Genomic DNA, 15,448 nt, shown 5'->3' on the forward strand with positions numbered 1-15,448 from the left:
GTAGCGATTTACCCAAACCCGCTTGCGCTTGCGCTCCGCTTGGTCATCGCATTGCCGATAAGCGCATGTTGCATCATGAAGGAGACAATTGCGCAACACAGCGTAAAGTGGTGAAAGCATAGCAAAGCATTCAAAGCATTCTTATCAGGAGAGGGACAAGAAATTACGATCCACGACTACGGGTTCTCAAATATTCGTATACTAGGAGAGGAAAGTGACTATCCATTAAAATTTAAATAGCAAAAGAAACATCTGAAGGTGATCGTCACAGCAGAATCACGCTGAACTTCAGTGTGCTTAAGAGTTTGCTGGATTAAAATAATTATTTTCCTTAGCAGCGAAATGTTAAAACACCTACTATGAAGCGCCAAGCAAAAAAAATAGGGCGAAATCATTTATCTGACTAATTTTGAAGGAGGATTGAGAATGAGATGAGATTAATCTTGTGCGCAAACCAAAAACCTCTGAATTCATTTTACAATATTTATTTTAATGACAATGACAGCCCCGCGGTGAACTACTCCAAATAAGTGCTTATCTAGCTGATATGTTAAGATTTGCTGTAATTAAAAAAACATTAGAAGAACTTTGCGAGACCGTAGAAAACGACAGCAGGTCAATGACTTCAGTTAAATTCAACAAAAATTCGTCATTGTCATTAACTTCCGTATCTGACATGCAGTGATCCTAAATCTCACCCTGAAATCGGTCATAAACTCCGCTACTTAGCGTCTTTATATCAGATGTTCCGTTTCAAAGAAGTGTAAACGAATCCCACTGCTATCACCAAGTAAGAACGGCGGCGACAAGCCCTGCTTCTCTCCGCAGTGGACATCGATGGCTGAGCTACAATCATAACTTCCCGGATCTGGAAGGCTTTGCATCGGAAGGTGATCCTGACTCCGCCTGTTATGACATCTCAGGGTTACTTCTTTACTTCACCTTCCCCTGGTGTCGATGGCGGACATATCGGTTCCAGTATATCGCACACAAATTGGCTTACGGCCTTTATCTTTTAAAAAAAACTTTTAGAAAATAGGATACATAGAAGATGGCTAACAACGGCACAACCTTTAAACACAACAAACATGAATAAAACTTCAACTACAGCGACAAAAATGTGGAATTCTTGGACGCAGTGATTTCCGGCTTAGCTCTTCCTGAAGCATTGCGTTTCTTCATCTCCTTGGCTACTTGTTGTGGAATGCTATTTTATAATTCAGAAATTAATACTGTAGAACTCTCGAAGTAAATTTGTGTACTGGATGAGACATCTTTCCTATCCAGAGCTTCCACGACCGCTCCGGTCTCAATTCAGTCGAGGATTTTCTTGAAGATCGATGAAGTCGGTGAAAGTGAGGTACAACTCGCATTGTACTCTCGCGATACTTCAATTACTTTTGAAACTGTGTCCCTGTGGTCAGTCGTGGTTAATCCTTATCAAAATCCTGCTTGCTCGCATGGAATACCCTTTGTCTAACACTTTTCAAATTCTGTTAAACGTCACTCTCGTGAAAAACTTATAGTTGAAGAAAAAAAGGGAAAAGGAAAACGGATCCACATGTTTGGTCTTGGTGGTCTTCTACTTTACAGAAACCTAGGTAAAACAGGCAAATAATTTTTTGAAGATTGGGAGATTGAAGGATTTGGGTTGAAATGTTTAAATGAAGTGAATTGACTCGAGTTTTATGACTAGAGAAAGAAAAAAAACCGAAACTGTGTACGTCTTTGCTGTTCCCAGTCGACACAAAACCCAAAATTCTCGCATTGGAACATTGGAGCACGAAGACAGTACCTCAAAGTCCCAAAATTTTTAGAAAGTTAACACATAAAAAGAATACTACGTTGAGTGGTTTAAAATTGCGGCAGGAATATTCAGTGTATTGCTTCCAGTGGAGACGATTTCTGTTCAAGTAAGTCTATTTTTCGCTTCTCAGCTTATGATAACCTACAAACCTTTGAATTTTTGACGTTCCCGGCGTAAACTCATTCTTAGTGACGTAACATAAGACCTTATTGTCATTAGCATTTTTTATTGCAAGGGCACTTTTTTTGTGCTTGTATTACTCGATCCAGAGAGTTGCTGGTGGACCCCAATGTGAGAAACACGGTTGCTGTCATATAATCTTCTGGAGGAAAAAAAGCGACTCCCTTCTATTGCTCGGGAATTTTTAGCACTTTTATTTTTGGTTTTAGCAATTTTTTCTCCTTTCCTACTGACCGCCTTGCATATTATAGGAAGAAGCAGCTGCTGTAAAATATAATTTGCTGCTTCCTGCATGTAAAATTGGAAACTGTGAGATCTATCAAAACAGATTGTTTGTGAAGAGGTACACACTAAAATACCTAAATATTTACTTATTGAATTAAGTGAAAACAATTCAAGCACGTTCACACAACGACGTTTCTATCGACGGCTTTCAAACTGCACTATCTTAAGAAATATGATTAAAAATAATATTCATACAGATCTGTAGACGAGCATTATTTGTTATGGCATATTGCGTTCTGACTGAGTAGTGGCTCCCTGCTCAGTTTAGTGTGAAACGTTGGTAACGCACTTAGGATTCATGAGGGAGGTGAAAAAAATAAGCTATTAATAAATAAGTAGATCACAACCTAGCTGGTCGTCAGAATCGACGACACTTCGCACCAAAGCGCTAATTACAGGTGCTCTGCGCACTTGAGAGATGTGGAGCTGCATCCTCGACGTCATCCTTGCCTCGGAGGTGGTTAGTGCCGGCCGTAGCCGCGTCCCAACCCATCCACTAAAGCAACTGCTGCGCTGCGGATCTGCTGCAACACTCCAGATACCTGAAAAAAAATCCTTGGCACTGTTTAGGCTGTCCACAGAGTTTCACCAACGCTGGTAAAATGCCGGTGGCCGGGAACTGCCATCGGTGGATGACAGTTGAACTTTCTCGATGGATCAATCAAGATTCAAGTAGTAATCAAAGAATCGAAGTAATCAAAGAATCGAAGAGCAGCAAGGGACGCCTTATAGTGGGTATGCATAATCAGACAGACAGAACAGTTCACTACAACTGTAATCTTATCTATAATTTCAACTTTTTTTCAACATCTAGTCTTTAACTCTGAGCTGGCGCTAGAATTAGATTTTTTCTAAAATTGTTTTCAGAAAGATATTATTAGAACAGTCTTTCATTTAAAGAAATTAAGGAAAAAAAGCGGTTTAAGCACAACATACAAATTATCCTTTTCGTTGAAGGAACCTTATTTTAAATCTATTCTATTTTTCATTTCTATTTTATGTTCAAAATTTAATAGAGATCTATAAATGAGTACCGTGGTATGATTAACCCAAAAAAATCCATATATCTTTAGCGCTTTTCCTTACCTTCTTACCAGAGTAGCCAAAATTGGCACTAGGTACTGCTTTTGTAGTTCCCTGTTCGGGTACGATCGCAGTGTAACGTTCGTCACCGAGGATAGCCTAAAACGTTTGGATTCTTCCGGAGGTACCGCGTAGAAGAATCGCACATTTCGCAATTTTGTCAAAAAACGTCATTAAGCCAAAAATCATTTTTAAAATGCATTGTACTCAGTTATGTATGGGGAAAGTATAGGGGAAAGTTTTACCGCTTCTGTAAGATCGTGCGGGGATTCTCCGTAGTCAAAACCATTATCCTCGTGTTTCTCCTAAAACATTTAAGTTCTTGAAGTGAGGTATAGATCATAATCTAGCTGGAAATACATTTAAGTGTCCTTATTTCCAGGATTACAGTTAGATAGATTATTAGTCACTTAGTATGAATCGATAAGCAACTACTATAATTACCTTACCTGATTAGTAGAAGGAGGTACACGGATAGTCGTTGTTTTATGGTTAGCAACCTTGTTTGTCCCATTTACACGTAGAGTTTGCTGTATTCGAGCCTCAAATATTAATTAAAGGCTAATTTTGGATTCTGACAATTCTCAAATTTTCTACTACTTGAAATGTTATCGAGTATAGGTGTAGTATAGCCACATACCGAAGATACGACGGGAATATCTTCACGATTTGTTTCCTCCAGCTCTTCAGAGGCACCATTGGGCTCCGGTGTCTGTATGTGCAGAATAACAAGGATCTATTTGTGGTTGACAGTCGGGTTACAGAAGGAATGCATACCTGTGGAGCAATCTCTACCGTATTCCCTGTCACTATCTTCGTTTCAACCACTTGGCCTTGTTTCATATTTTCTACGAATGTCTGAATAACGCAAAATGTGTGTAAAAAGTACAATTCGTAAAATAATAAACATTAAATAATAAATAAATAAACATTCCAACTCAATTAAATACACTTTCTTCTCCTTCTCTTTTCTTTGGTGCACTATTGGTGTATATATGAATAAATGAATAAATTTATACAATAAAAATATATACAATTCAATACCGTACCAAAAAAAGAAGGATTATCTGCCTCACATTACAATAGTTTTTTTAAATATTATATACCGCAGTCTATTTTAAAAATGTTTCGAGGACGCTTTCATCTAATGAAGTAATCGCAACCTTATCGGATCTACATAGTAAATGTACTGGTTTGCGAATTAATTGATTTACAATTTTTCTAAACTTAAAAAATTTAGGAAGAATTTGGAAGTATTGACAAGTTATTATGCAAATTTGATAGAGAATTCCTCGCCCTACAAAACTATGGCGTTAGATTTATTAAAGGACTTTACTGACTTTACTTTTTATGGTTAAAATAGAATGTCAAGGACAAACGGAGCATTTTTGACACCCTCTGCTTATTGCATGGAACTTATTGGAACTGATGTGCTAAAGCTGACGAATGTATTTGAGAGCTATGTCCTGTGCAAGGAGAGATTTGGTTCGCCCTGTACACCAAATAACCCCTCTTTCATCCTCCCGAAGTCAATAAATTGGTACAAGGTTTGTTCGAAAGGGTAAAAATCCTAGCGTCACAAATTGTTTGGCTCCACAAATCATTAGTTAGGTTACAAATGCTTTTACAAACTTCTGTGATACCGACTTGAGGTCGAACGCATTGGCGGATCCGAGAAGGATTGATCAGCACCAAGCACCTTGAATTTTTCATTGTCTACAATGGTCTTCCTTCAATTTCTTTACTTTTTCGTTCAGTTCTGGAACAAGAACACCGTCGTAATCAACGTAACTGAGGCGATTTTGATAAAACCTTTTGAGTATGCTCTAACACACCCATACATACGATAGTCAAAGCCGGTGCTCAGACGCCTTCAGTTTTGGAGGGTTGGCGAAGGGGTCCTCATCGCTTGAGCTGCATCCCATGAGCTGCAAACTCCCTCACCTGAGGAGGGTTTGGCTCCTGCCTATCGCACCTATGAACACACCCAATTTTAATCCAGAATCGTAGACGTTGACGTATAAAGCCAGATCCGTAAGAAACAGGTAGTGTAATGGTAAGGTAATGCCTCAAGCCAGTGTCGTTATCCACTTCGATATGACTACCGCAAATTTACCGACTCCGCAGCGATGAAAAGTTTAACTAGATTCAGTGTGGGTCTGGCCATCGATTCCACAAACGGAATCTCTTGTCTGTGTGGTTCACCTGTCGCAGCAATGCTATGAAGGTAAAACAGTCACATATTTGGAACAATTAACAATTTCACTCAAACAATTTTTTTTAGAAATGTGGCGTAAACTCAGAAAACATTCCTTCTCATTCTAATAAAAAAAATCCAATCCATTGCCCCAACATTCATTTTTCGTCAATCATAATGCTGATTTCTAATTTGTTCTAGCGTAAGCGTATGTTCTAGCGTAAAATGAGTATTGGAACCAATACGTGAACAACACGGAAAACGTAGATTATCCGAAATAACATACCTGAGGACCAACTACATTCTCACCCACTGTTTGGACTCGTATCAGTTGGTTCGGCGAAGTGAGCACAACTGCCTGAAACGAAGCCGTTCGCGTGACAACTTGGACTCATACAGGATACAAGGGTCAGCACATAAATTATTGAAAGGAAGTTTAACGTGCATTGCTGTAAATCTTCTGCCCTCTATGTGAACATTCGTGATAGTTCTGAAAACTAAATGAAAACACTTTCAAATTTCTGTTCTTCATTAAAAAAAAAGAAAACAGTCTTCGCTTCGGAAGGATGTAAGCGATTCGCTTCGTGTTTTAACAGATATTTTAATTCAGACAATCGTGACGTACCTGGGGTGCGATACCTGCAATATTTTGGCCTGTGGCCTGAGTACGAATAATTTCAACGGGTCTGGCGGTCGCTGTCAAGATCTGAATGTGAGCTATTAGGATGAAAAGATTGGACGACAAAAATTTTTAAAAAATCTCTTTCTCTCTCTGCTTTTAATACTCCAAATACTACAAAGCGGGATAACTACCTATCTCTTAATGAGTGGTTCCTAATCCAAAAAATATCCATTTTCCTTTCTAACACATATGGATGTTAAGTCTCGGAAAGCATTGAGTTTTTCAAAAAAAGTCAATTTTTTTGAAGTTGCAGATAAGCAGCATATTAAATATACTTGTATATTAAATATTTATTCAAATAGTATATATACATCTCAAAGATATTTATGTACATGTATTGTAATAATATTATTACCGCGGAACCTCCGCAAGATAGAACTTACTACGACGTCCCTTAAAGACTTAAAGGACACGGCGTCCTTTAAATTCTCTTTCTGTTCAGGAGCCACACTCTGTAAGATTATCAGTATTTGAAAGACGGGCCCATTTCTTAATTCTTTTTGTTTTGTTTGTGCCGCCATATAAAGTCTAACTCAGTAGTGGTCAAAGCGTGCAGAAGGATGCAGTCCGGAGAAATCCTGCTTATTCTAGCAAACTCCATTTAATTATATTAGATAATTCTACTAATAAAATATTTATATCGACATTGTTCACAAATGGTCTTCCATGACTTTTTCCGACACTGCTATAATTTGCTTAACTCATATAGTTTTCTAATCACAGGAAGTGACGATGAGAACTTCTGTCAAGTGAAGGAGGTTTGAAAGACGATCCAGGAGACTATTGTCGATGAGTCTATGTACGCTATGTTGCGCAGAAATCGTACTCTCACATGTAACAATGACTATTCTACGAACTCACCTATTAATATGTCTACTTCGTTTCTAGATTGTTTACCTGATTTGAGATAAAGCTGAACAACCCACTACTTATTTAAATTTTCCACAAGGCCAGATTTTTCCTTCGCAAAATCTCCTTGTCTAAGGATTCGAAACCATACTTCGATGTGTCAGCTGTATTTTATTGTTAGAGTTTGGAAGAACATAACATACCCGAGGTGATGGTCCTCCAACCTGTCCCAATGTCTGAACATGAATCAGTTGGGCTGGTTGAGCAGTAGCTACGAACGTCTGAAAATCGAAAATTTTGCAAAGATTCCTTTAAAACATCGCTCGAATGGGATTTGCTTTTGTAGAAGTTCACTGTTTGAAAAATGCACAGCCACTTTAACACAAAAGAAACTACATTCCTCGCATCATCCACAATTCGTCGGATAGAATCACACCTCAAGAGTCAGGGAAATGGTAAGATGGCCAACATTGAGAATAGTATTGTTGAGGAGGCCGTTCTTTTCCGCTAAACTTCATTCTTTATGTAAATAATCATGCAACTATGTGCTGTGAATATCTTTGCTGAAAATAAGATGCAGTGATCAGGAAAGTTATACGTGAGCTGAGTAAGAACGTTGTTAGTAGTTCAGTTTTTGTTTTTAATGGAGTAGCATAAGTGTGTAAAATAACAAGTAAAAGAGTTCTATAAAGCGAAGAAATCCGTATGAATGGGTGCATGCAATTTTGTGTGTCTGTATGTACGACGTTTACGTAAAGTCATGGTTCGCTTTGGACCGGTAACAGGAAAGCAACGAAATGACATAGATATTTGAAATCTTCACCGAATAAAAAGAAACCTGTTCTAGTTTCTTACCTAAACGATACAGTTTGGTGTGGCCTTCATCTGTTCCTCTAACAACATCTGAACAATGCGCAAGTTCTCCCACACACGGTTAAGAACGTCAGAGTGAATAACATCTATGATTCTCTGTTTTAGAAGCATCACCCCACGAATCTGAGGTTGGTTCAGGTGGAGTATTCGTATACGAGATAGTAGATCATGGAGAGAGGGGTGATTCCGTACATTTCTTCCTAAAAAAAAACGGCCCGGAAGATGCGGCGCCGCACAGGGCTGGCGCGCTCCAGTCGAGCTCCATGTAGAAAATAGTGCGCCAGAACGTTCGAAGCCGTATCTTCCGGGCCGTTTTCTACGGCAATTAGGAAGAAATGAACGGAATCATCCTCCTCTTCATAATCTACAACCCCGTATACGAATACTCCACCTGAAATCCGTACCACCTCAGATTCGTGGGGTGATGCCTTTAATCGTCGCAGAAAAAGTGGCATGGGAACGGCGTTTCTTCCTACGAGATACGTTAGAACGCATCCCAATGCAAACGTCGCGATTTGTCTAGCAGCCTGTTCATTGGTTTTACTGGAATAAGTTCCCTGATCCCCCCACCCCTGATTCGTGGGGTGATGTCTTTAAATGAACGTGCAAAATGGTCCCTCTAGTGGTGGGAGAACCGACAGGCTATAATTCTCTGATTGTTCTGATAATTTTTGAAGCGATACGACTATTTAGTGTATGCAACAAGTATATGCAAGAATAGTAAGTAGGCGTGTCTTTAAAGGAAATTTTTAAAGCTTTTTGCACCTCACGCATTAATAAATCTCAGTTACTCAGGTGGCGATTAAAACTGTTTTAAGCAACTTTATTTGTTGAAAAGCTGAACTGTGAGCACTCTCCATCAAATATTTACCTTTTGAATATCTTGAAAACAATCCTTGATTAGGTTTCACCTTTTCGCATTAACTGACGAAGCTGATTGGTGCAATTTTACAAGAAATTTTACAGGAAGGCTGTGATGTGGGTGAAGAGGGTGTTCGCATGGTTAAAAGTGTTCGTGAAAAAGCGATATAAAAGTGACTATGTATATTTGCTAACTGATTAGAAAGTGGAGTGACCTGTATGGCTAGTTGTTATCGCAGTTAGGAACATCTTTGTTATGATCTATTAGGTTGGGTACTTATTTTTCATACACAGGCACACAATTTACAATATCACAGTTTCTTGATCACACATTGATGGTCATCCACCGATTTATTCACCAAGAATGTCTATCGAAGTGTTCCATCTTTGTGGGAAGGTTACAGTTCCCTGGGACCAGAAGCTGGGGGTTGAGATTCAAAAACAAATTGGCCTCATGGCAGAAGCGATATGTGGCTCCTCCGATTCACCGCCAACCTCAGGTCCTGGATTGGGAAACAGTCCTCCATTCGCCCTATTCCGCAGACCTCAGCCCACTACACTGCCAACCGTTCCCGGTTTTTAACCCCCTTAGCACTCCATGCACGTATATATACGTCATGGAGTGCTAAGGGGGTTCACGTGGTTAGACAGTCCCTGAGGCAAAAACTTCCACTGATCTGAAACTGCCTGTTGACTTGAGTTGTTCCTTGAGTCTCAGCACCCCCCGGAACACTATGATAGAACTTCAGGGGAATACATCAACGGATGATCATCAGTGTGTGAATAAGAAACCATGAAATTACAAAAGGTATCCGTGTGTGAAAAAAATAAGTAGTCAACCTAATATTTAGGGATAACGTGATGTGCTGTCTACTGAAACGGCAGGTGCGTGAATTTCACGTGGACGCGATCAGTAGAAGCGAGCTGTACCTGGGCAGCAATCTCTGCTAAATTCTGGCCTACTTCTTTGTTCGAAGACAGCGGCTGAGCAGTTCCCACGAATACCTGAAGCTGGAGAAGTAATATGAGAAATGGCGCCTAAAGTTGCACTATTGGGGATTTCTGGTAGTGAACGTATCCGAGAGTAGACCAAATCCTAGGATTTCTCTCCTACACGTACTAAGAAAGGACCTTTTCAACGAGGAATAGAGACAACAGTCAGACGCATGTATCATCGGCAATAAATATACAAAATATGGATTTAAAAAAAGAAAAAAACAGAAAAAAACCTACTTCCACTAAAGCTTCATTATTTATGGAAGCTGTTAATGGATTTCTTAAGCTAAGAAGTAATTGAAGGTTTCTTCACTTGTTTTCAGTAACGTATGTATATACTCTTTAATGCTCCTTTTTATGGTATTTATTTCTGCTATTTGCTCTTTGGATACTCCATCCATACACACATGGATAACCATGTGGAGAATAAATAAATTAAACAGATAAAAATATAGCGAATTTGTATAATATATCCTATAACATCTTCAGTATTTTTAGTATGATGTGATTATTGTGGTTACCGTTGCATACAACACTGTTCCATTTCACAAAGAACTGAGTGTTGCCCATGTTCGACTGTATTTGTATCTCGGCATGTTGAAACGTAGTTTTTAAATTGATTTCCTTGAGCTGTAGCCAAGATCGGTATTGATCGTCTTTATTAAACAACGGCTAACGTTTCGGCGTTATCGCCTTCGTCAGAACCTGGAAAATTCAAAGTCATTAGTGATTTATCCTCTCAATCGCCTCATCACCCTACAGAAAGCATCCAACGGTAGGTAAACTCAAACAGCAACACATTGGCTAGTACTCACCTCATTAGCTAGACTTGTTAACGCAACAGACCACCACATACCACAATTACGAGTCACAAGGGTTTTATATAGGGACCTCACGGCCCGCCCCGTAGATCAAAACCCGCATAGGTCTTGATATGGGGATAACTCGTTTGTGATAGCAATGCACTCACCCTTCTTATTCATTTTTGGACTTTTGGCGGTTATCCAAAAGTCTAAAATGAACAAAAGTGAGTTTGCCTACCGTTTGGATGCTTTCTGTAGGGTGATGATGCGCTTGAGAGGATAAATCACTAATGGCTTTGAATTTTCCCGGCTCTGACGAAGGCGATAACGCCGAAACGTTAGCCGTTGTTTAAAAAAGACTATCAATACCAATCTTGGCTACAGCTCAAGGAAAATTTAAAAACTACGTGACAAAGAAGTATTGGGACTATGGATGGAGCGTAAGCGAATAAAAAATGAATTTCCTCATTCTTCTGCGTCAATGGTAGGTTTATTTAAACGTTTTCTACTAAAAATCATCCCTGCACCACACGCACTCGTTAGGAAAAAATATCATACCTGAGGAATGACCTCTGCAACACTTGGGATAAGATTGGCTTGTACGATTCGATGAGGTGCAGGGCTTGCAAAGATCGTCTGAAACGAGAATATTGAGGATTTTTTCATTGTATAGAAAGTTACGTGGTTTAATATCCAGACTAAGAACATCAGACTCTTCTTTTGAATGTTTTGTTGAGCTCTTCACAAATGGGTCGTGAATAATAGACTGAAAAAAGGTGTCACCTGCGGCGCGACTCCCACCACACCATGACCTGACTGCTGGAAAACGGATATAGGCTGAGCTGGTATCAAAATTGCCTGAAAATCAAGCGTTCATAAGTTCACGGTGAACAGCACTAATTGTAAAGGTTGAAGCTGTTCAGGTATACTGCGAAATAAATAAACAACAGGAAATTTTCTCTATGGCTATCAGAGACTCCACCGCGTTTGTCAAGGAAAGTAAAATAAGGTGGGCCGGACACGTGATGCGCTTTAATGACAACCGTTGGACCAGAGCCGTGAGCGACTGGGTTCCCCGCGATATTAAGCGCACTACAGGAAGACCCGATGGTCAGATTTCTTCACGGAGTCTTACGAAGAAAATTATGATGCTCTTCGTGCTCCACGCGAAAGGAGGAACCACTGGGCTACTCTGGCACGCGATCGGGACAAATGGAAGAATTACTGGCGCCTGCTCCACCAGTTCGAAGATCAACGGGAGTCAAGGTGATGGCTATTATTACTGTCACCGAGGCTCAGTGTTGGGTTAAAATATGCGCACCACTCTTCTACATCCTTCAGCCCCCTTAACACCTCATTTATTGGTTCTGCGTGAATAGACTGGTGAGGGAGCATCATTAATTTTTGACCGTTCGTTCCTGGATGCGGCGCCTATTCAAAGGTGGAATCGTAATCTTTTGTTATTTTCACACGAAAAATGTTGGATATTGCATTCTTTTCGTTCTTTTTTCGATGCAAAATACTTCTGAGAACTCTTGATACAACAAAGAGGTAGGCAACTGTAGGATATTCAGGACCAACATCTCCTATTTCGAGCTGATTACATTGAAATCGTGATCGCTAACGCATAAGTAAAACTTTATACCTGTGGAATCGCAGTATTACTTTCAATTACTCTATTTTCCAGAATAGCTGATGATGGTGTTGCCGGTGTTGGAGTTATCTGAAAACGAACAATTCATGCTTCATGAATTTTGCTGTTTTATGTGAATTAACAGCGGAAAAAAAACCGATATCAAAAGTAGTAGAAAGATAGTACCCCTTTGAAAGTAAAGCAAAAAATAACTCTGAGAAATAGGTTCCGGTTTGATCACATGCGTAATTTTAATGAATAAAAGAAATCTTTTATGACGCGCGAGGCTCAAATCAGGCTCAAATCCGAAACTGAGCCTCAAATCCGAAACTTTACTCATTATTGGGTGTGAATAAGGGAAAATCGGCCCTCCACAGACGGAACCTAAGCAAAATCTCCCTTCGAGACAAGTGTGCATTCAACTCTATGTCAGAGAAGATACAGTATTGCATGTAAAAAAGTGCGAAAACAGTGACTTGACCACTAAATGATAATCTATCTTTTTTTTCAGTGAGATTCAAAAAACGATCAGCTGAGCTAAAGAATACGTGAATAAGATTTTGGCTACTTCGGAATCCACTGTTTACATTTATATTCGACATCTGATTCCCTTCTAACACTTAACAATTAGCAGTATCGCATTATATCAACTCATTCCTCTCATGCCATTTTCTGGAGTCTTAAAACGATGAAGTATCAACTTGAGTGCATTCCGTATGAAAAGAAACTAAACGCTGCCTAGCTCGAACTTCTGGAAGAGAAATAGTGTCATCTTCTTGGGCGCAGCTGGCGCAAAAACATGCCTAGGCCACCGTCTATGCAGTCCTTTCAGAAAGCAATTCTGCTTTTTTCCCATTAAAATAATTTTAAGGGCTCCTAGCACAAGAAACACTTAAATCGAGTTCAAATCATAATCTTCTGGTCTAAGCTGACCGTCGTTTTCTTGCACAACTATTCACCGGTGAAGGTAAAAGAGAGAAAGGAATAGTACCTGCGAGACCACTGCGTTAGATTGAATGATTCTGTTTGGGAAAACAGGTGGTGATGTTTGTGGTGGTGGTGGTGGAGGTGGCGGTGGTGGTGGTGGTGGAGGTAGAGGTGTAGGTCGAGGTGGAGGCGGTGGTGGAGGTGGTGGTGGCGGAGGTGGCGGAGGGGGTGGAGGTGGAGGCGGTGGAGGTGGAGGTGGTGGAGGAGGTGGTGGAGGTGGAGGAGGTGGAGGAGGTGGTGGAGGCGGTGGAGGTGGTGGTGGAGTTACCTGAAAATGAATAAATCAAGAGCTGCTCTAGAATTTTTGACTCAGTTAGACCAGATGTCGTAGAAGCTTTTGGAGAAAAAAAAACCGAACCACTACCTGGGGGACCACTTGGTTAGACTGAATGATTCTGTTCGTGAAAGCAGTCGTTGTAGCTGCCTGAATAAGAGAAAATCATGTTTTAGCAACAGCGATTTTTATTGGATTGGTGCACAGCTATCCGCAAGTTCCACAGATCTTCACCTATAAAGTTTTGCGTCGGGAAAAAATCAATTTATTAGTCCGTAGCACGTGCACTGTTTACTTCAAGGGACGTTTTTGCATTTTCGCAAAGAAAAGTGATTCCAAAGAAGTGCCTATTTTTTTATATAGAACATTGTCGCTAACTCTTCCAAATCGTCCTAGACTTTGTCTGCATGCCATTGCTTTTTCAAGAAGAAAAAACAATCCAAATAGAACTCTTTTAGAGTCTCTGTAAAAAAAAATAAGAACGCAAGTCTTGTCCTATGTTTGTTACCGTTGATTCGATCATGTGATTTTTGATTGCGTCGTTTCTGTGAAGAGGAAATTTGGATCACTTTGCAATTTTTTTCTTCGATAGTTGCACCAAAACTGATCGAGTTGAAAATCTGCTGAATTGCTATAATTCAGAAAAAGATGTCCACTCGGAAATTCTCCATAATCTAAATAATAATTACTTACTATAACTACTAATAACGAACTTTAAGTACAGTTTCCCAATGAATGACGCTGTGGCACCAGGAAGGCCCCTTTCTGCACTCCCCTTTAGTTGAGTTCGCGAAATAATTACATTGCCGTTCTTTTAAAAAAAAAGTTTGTTGAAAATAATATGAAGCAAATGAATATGGTTTGTGGTGAGTATTTGCAGTAATCAGACGCTCAAGGGAATTACTTTTTACTAATAAGGGCACAAAAACACTGGCTTGATCATCGGCTGGCCCCCGCAAGTCATTGTATGGGCCAATACGCGTTCCAGAACCTCAACGATTACGAATGGTTGAAATAAACAGTACACAGCTTCTTTCACAAAAACCTGATATATAGACTTGGATTTTTTTCTGATAGGTAGACATGTCCATATTAGAATTGTCTTTCGGCGAAGGGAGAAGGATAAGTGGAGCTCTAAGAAGTTCTGGATTAGTTCGAACAGACGTTGTTCTAGATGTAATGAAACTAAACTTTAGGTAAATAATTATGCACGTCGGAAAGTTTGAAATCATGCGATCGAGAACGAATATTCGAACAACCGAAGTGCTACTACGCTACTACACTTCAACTATTGAGAAGGTACAAAAAATTATGACGAAGAACTGCTAAAAAAATACCTGAGTAACGGTTGGTGTTACAGGTGCTTCTGTTGTCGTTGCCACGAATGTCTGAAAGAAAATGAAAGAGGATGATTGAGCTGGGTTTGATATTTTTCGTGGAGGTTAAATAATAAAATGTTTGGCTCTAATCTGCGATTCATGCCGTTTTAGGCCTCTTCATGCCGTTTTGAACCTATTACATATCAATGGCTATAGTAACTCTTTCCTGGATTACGTATAACAGATAAGAAAGTGAGGTCTCAACTGCGCTACGTATTCCCTTAATGGTAACAGTGTTTCTCCTACGAATTATTGAAGTGAATGAAATTTCAGAAGTCACTTCAGCAAATACATCAACTGGAGGTTGAAATGTATTCATATTTCATTTTGCATTGTTTAAAAAATTACTGTATATGAGATCAAATCTCAATAAAAGTCCAGTTTCGGGTAGAAGTTTTTAAGGCAATAAATAATAAGTTAAATTTATGGAAGCTGTTAATGGATTTCTTAAGCTAAGAAGTGATTAAAGGTTTCTTCACTTGTTTTCTGTAACATATGCACATATGTACTCTTTAATGCTCCTTTTTATGGTATTTTTTTCTGCTGTTTGCTCTTTGGA

At 39.5% G+C, this 15,448-nt stretch overlaps 1 protein-coding gene across 3 annotated transcripts in view; it reads right to left on the reverse strand.

Annotated features, from left to right (window-relative positions):
- Positions 1-2,733: 2,733 nt before the first annotated feature.
- The window catches only part of RB195_000104 (uncharacterized protein), a gene marked incomplete at both ends in the record, with an annotated part of 33,230 nt that continues 20,515 nt past the window's right edge, over positions 2,734-15,448 (reverse strand). For all 3 annotated transcript variants that reach the window (XM_064196259.1, XM_064196258.1, XM_064196257.1), the window contains 15 exons: positions 2,734-2,814; positions 3,359-3,454; positions 3,601-3,660; positions 3,805-3,897; positions 3,996-4,067; positions 4,133-4,213; positions 5,839-5,910; positions 6,178-6,258; positions 7,287-7,364; positions 11,175-11,252; positions 11,400-11,474; positions 12,262-12,339; positions 13,241-13,504; positions 13,601-13,660; positions 14,848-14,898. In XM_064196259.1, the coding sequence (XP_064052138.1) occupies positions 2,734-2,814; positions 3,359-3,454; positions 3,601-3,660; positions 3,805-3,897; positions 3,996-4,067; positions 4,133-4,213; positions 5,839-5,910; positions 6,178-6,258; positions 7,287-7,364; positions 11,175-11,252; positions 11,400-11,474; positions 12,262-12,339; positions 13,241-13,504; positions 13,601-13,660; positions 14,848-14,898 (1,320 nt within the window). The remainder of the gene's footprint in view (positions 2,815-3,358; positions 3,455-3,600; positions 3,661-3,804; positions 3,898-3,995; positions 4,068-4,132; positions 4,214-5,838; positions 5,911-6,177; positions 6,259-7,286; positions 7,365-11,174; positions 11,253-11,399; positions 11,475-12,261; positions 12,340-13,240; positions 13,505-13,600; positions 13,661-14,847; positions 14,899-15,448) is intronic.

This window comes from Necator americanus, chromosome IV (genome assembly GCF_031761385.1).
Source record: "Necator americanus strain Aroian chromosome IV, whole genome shotgun sequence".
Classification (NCBI taxonomy): Eukaryota; Metazoa; Nematoda; class Chromadorea; order Rhabditida; family Ancylostomatidae; genus Necator; species Necator americanus.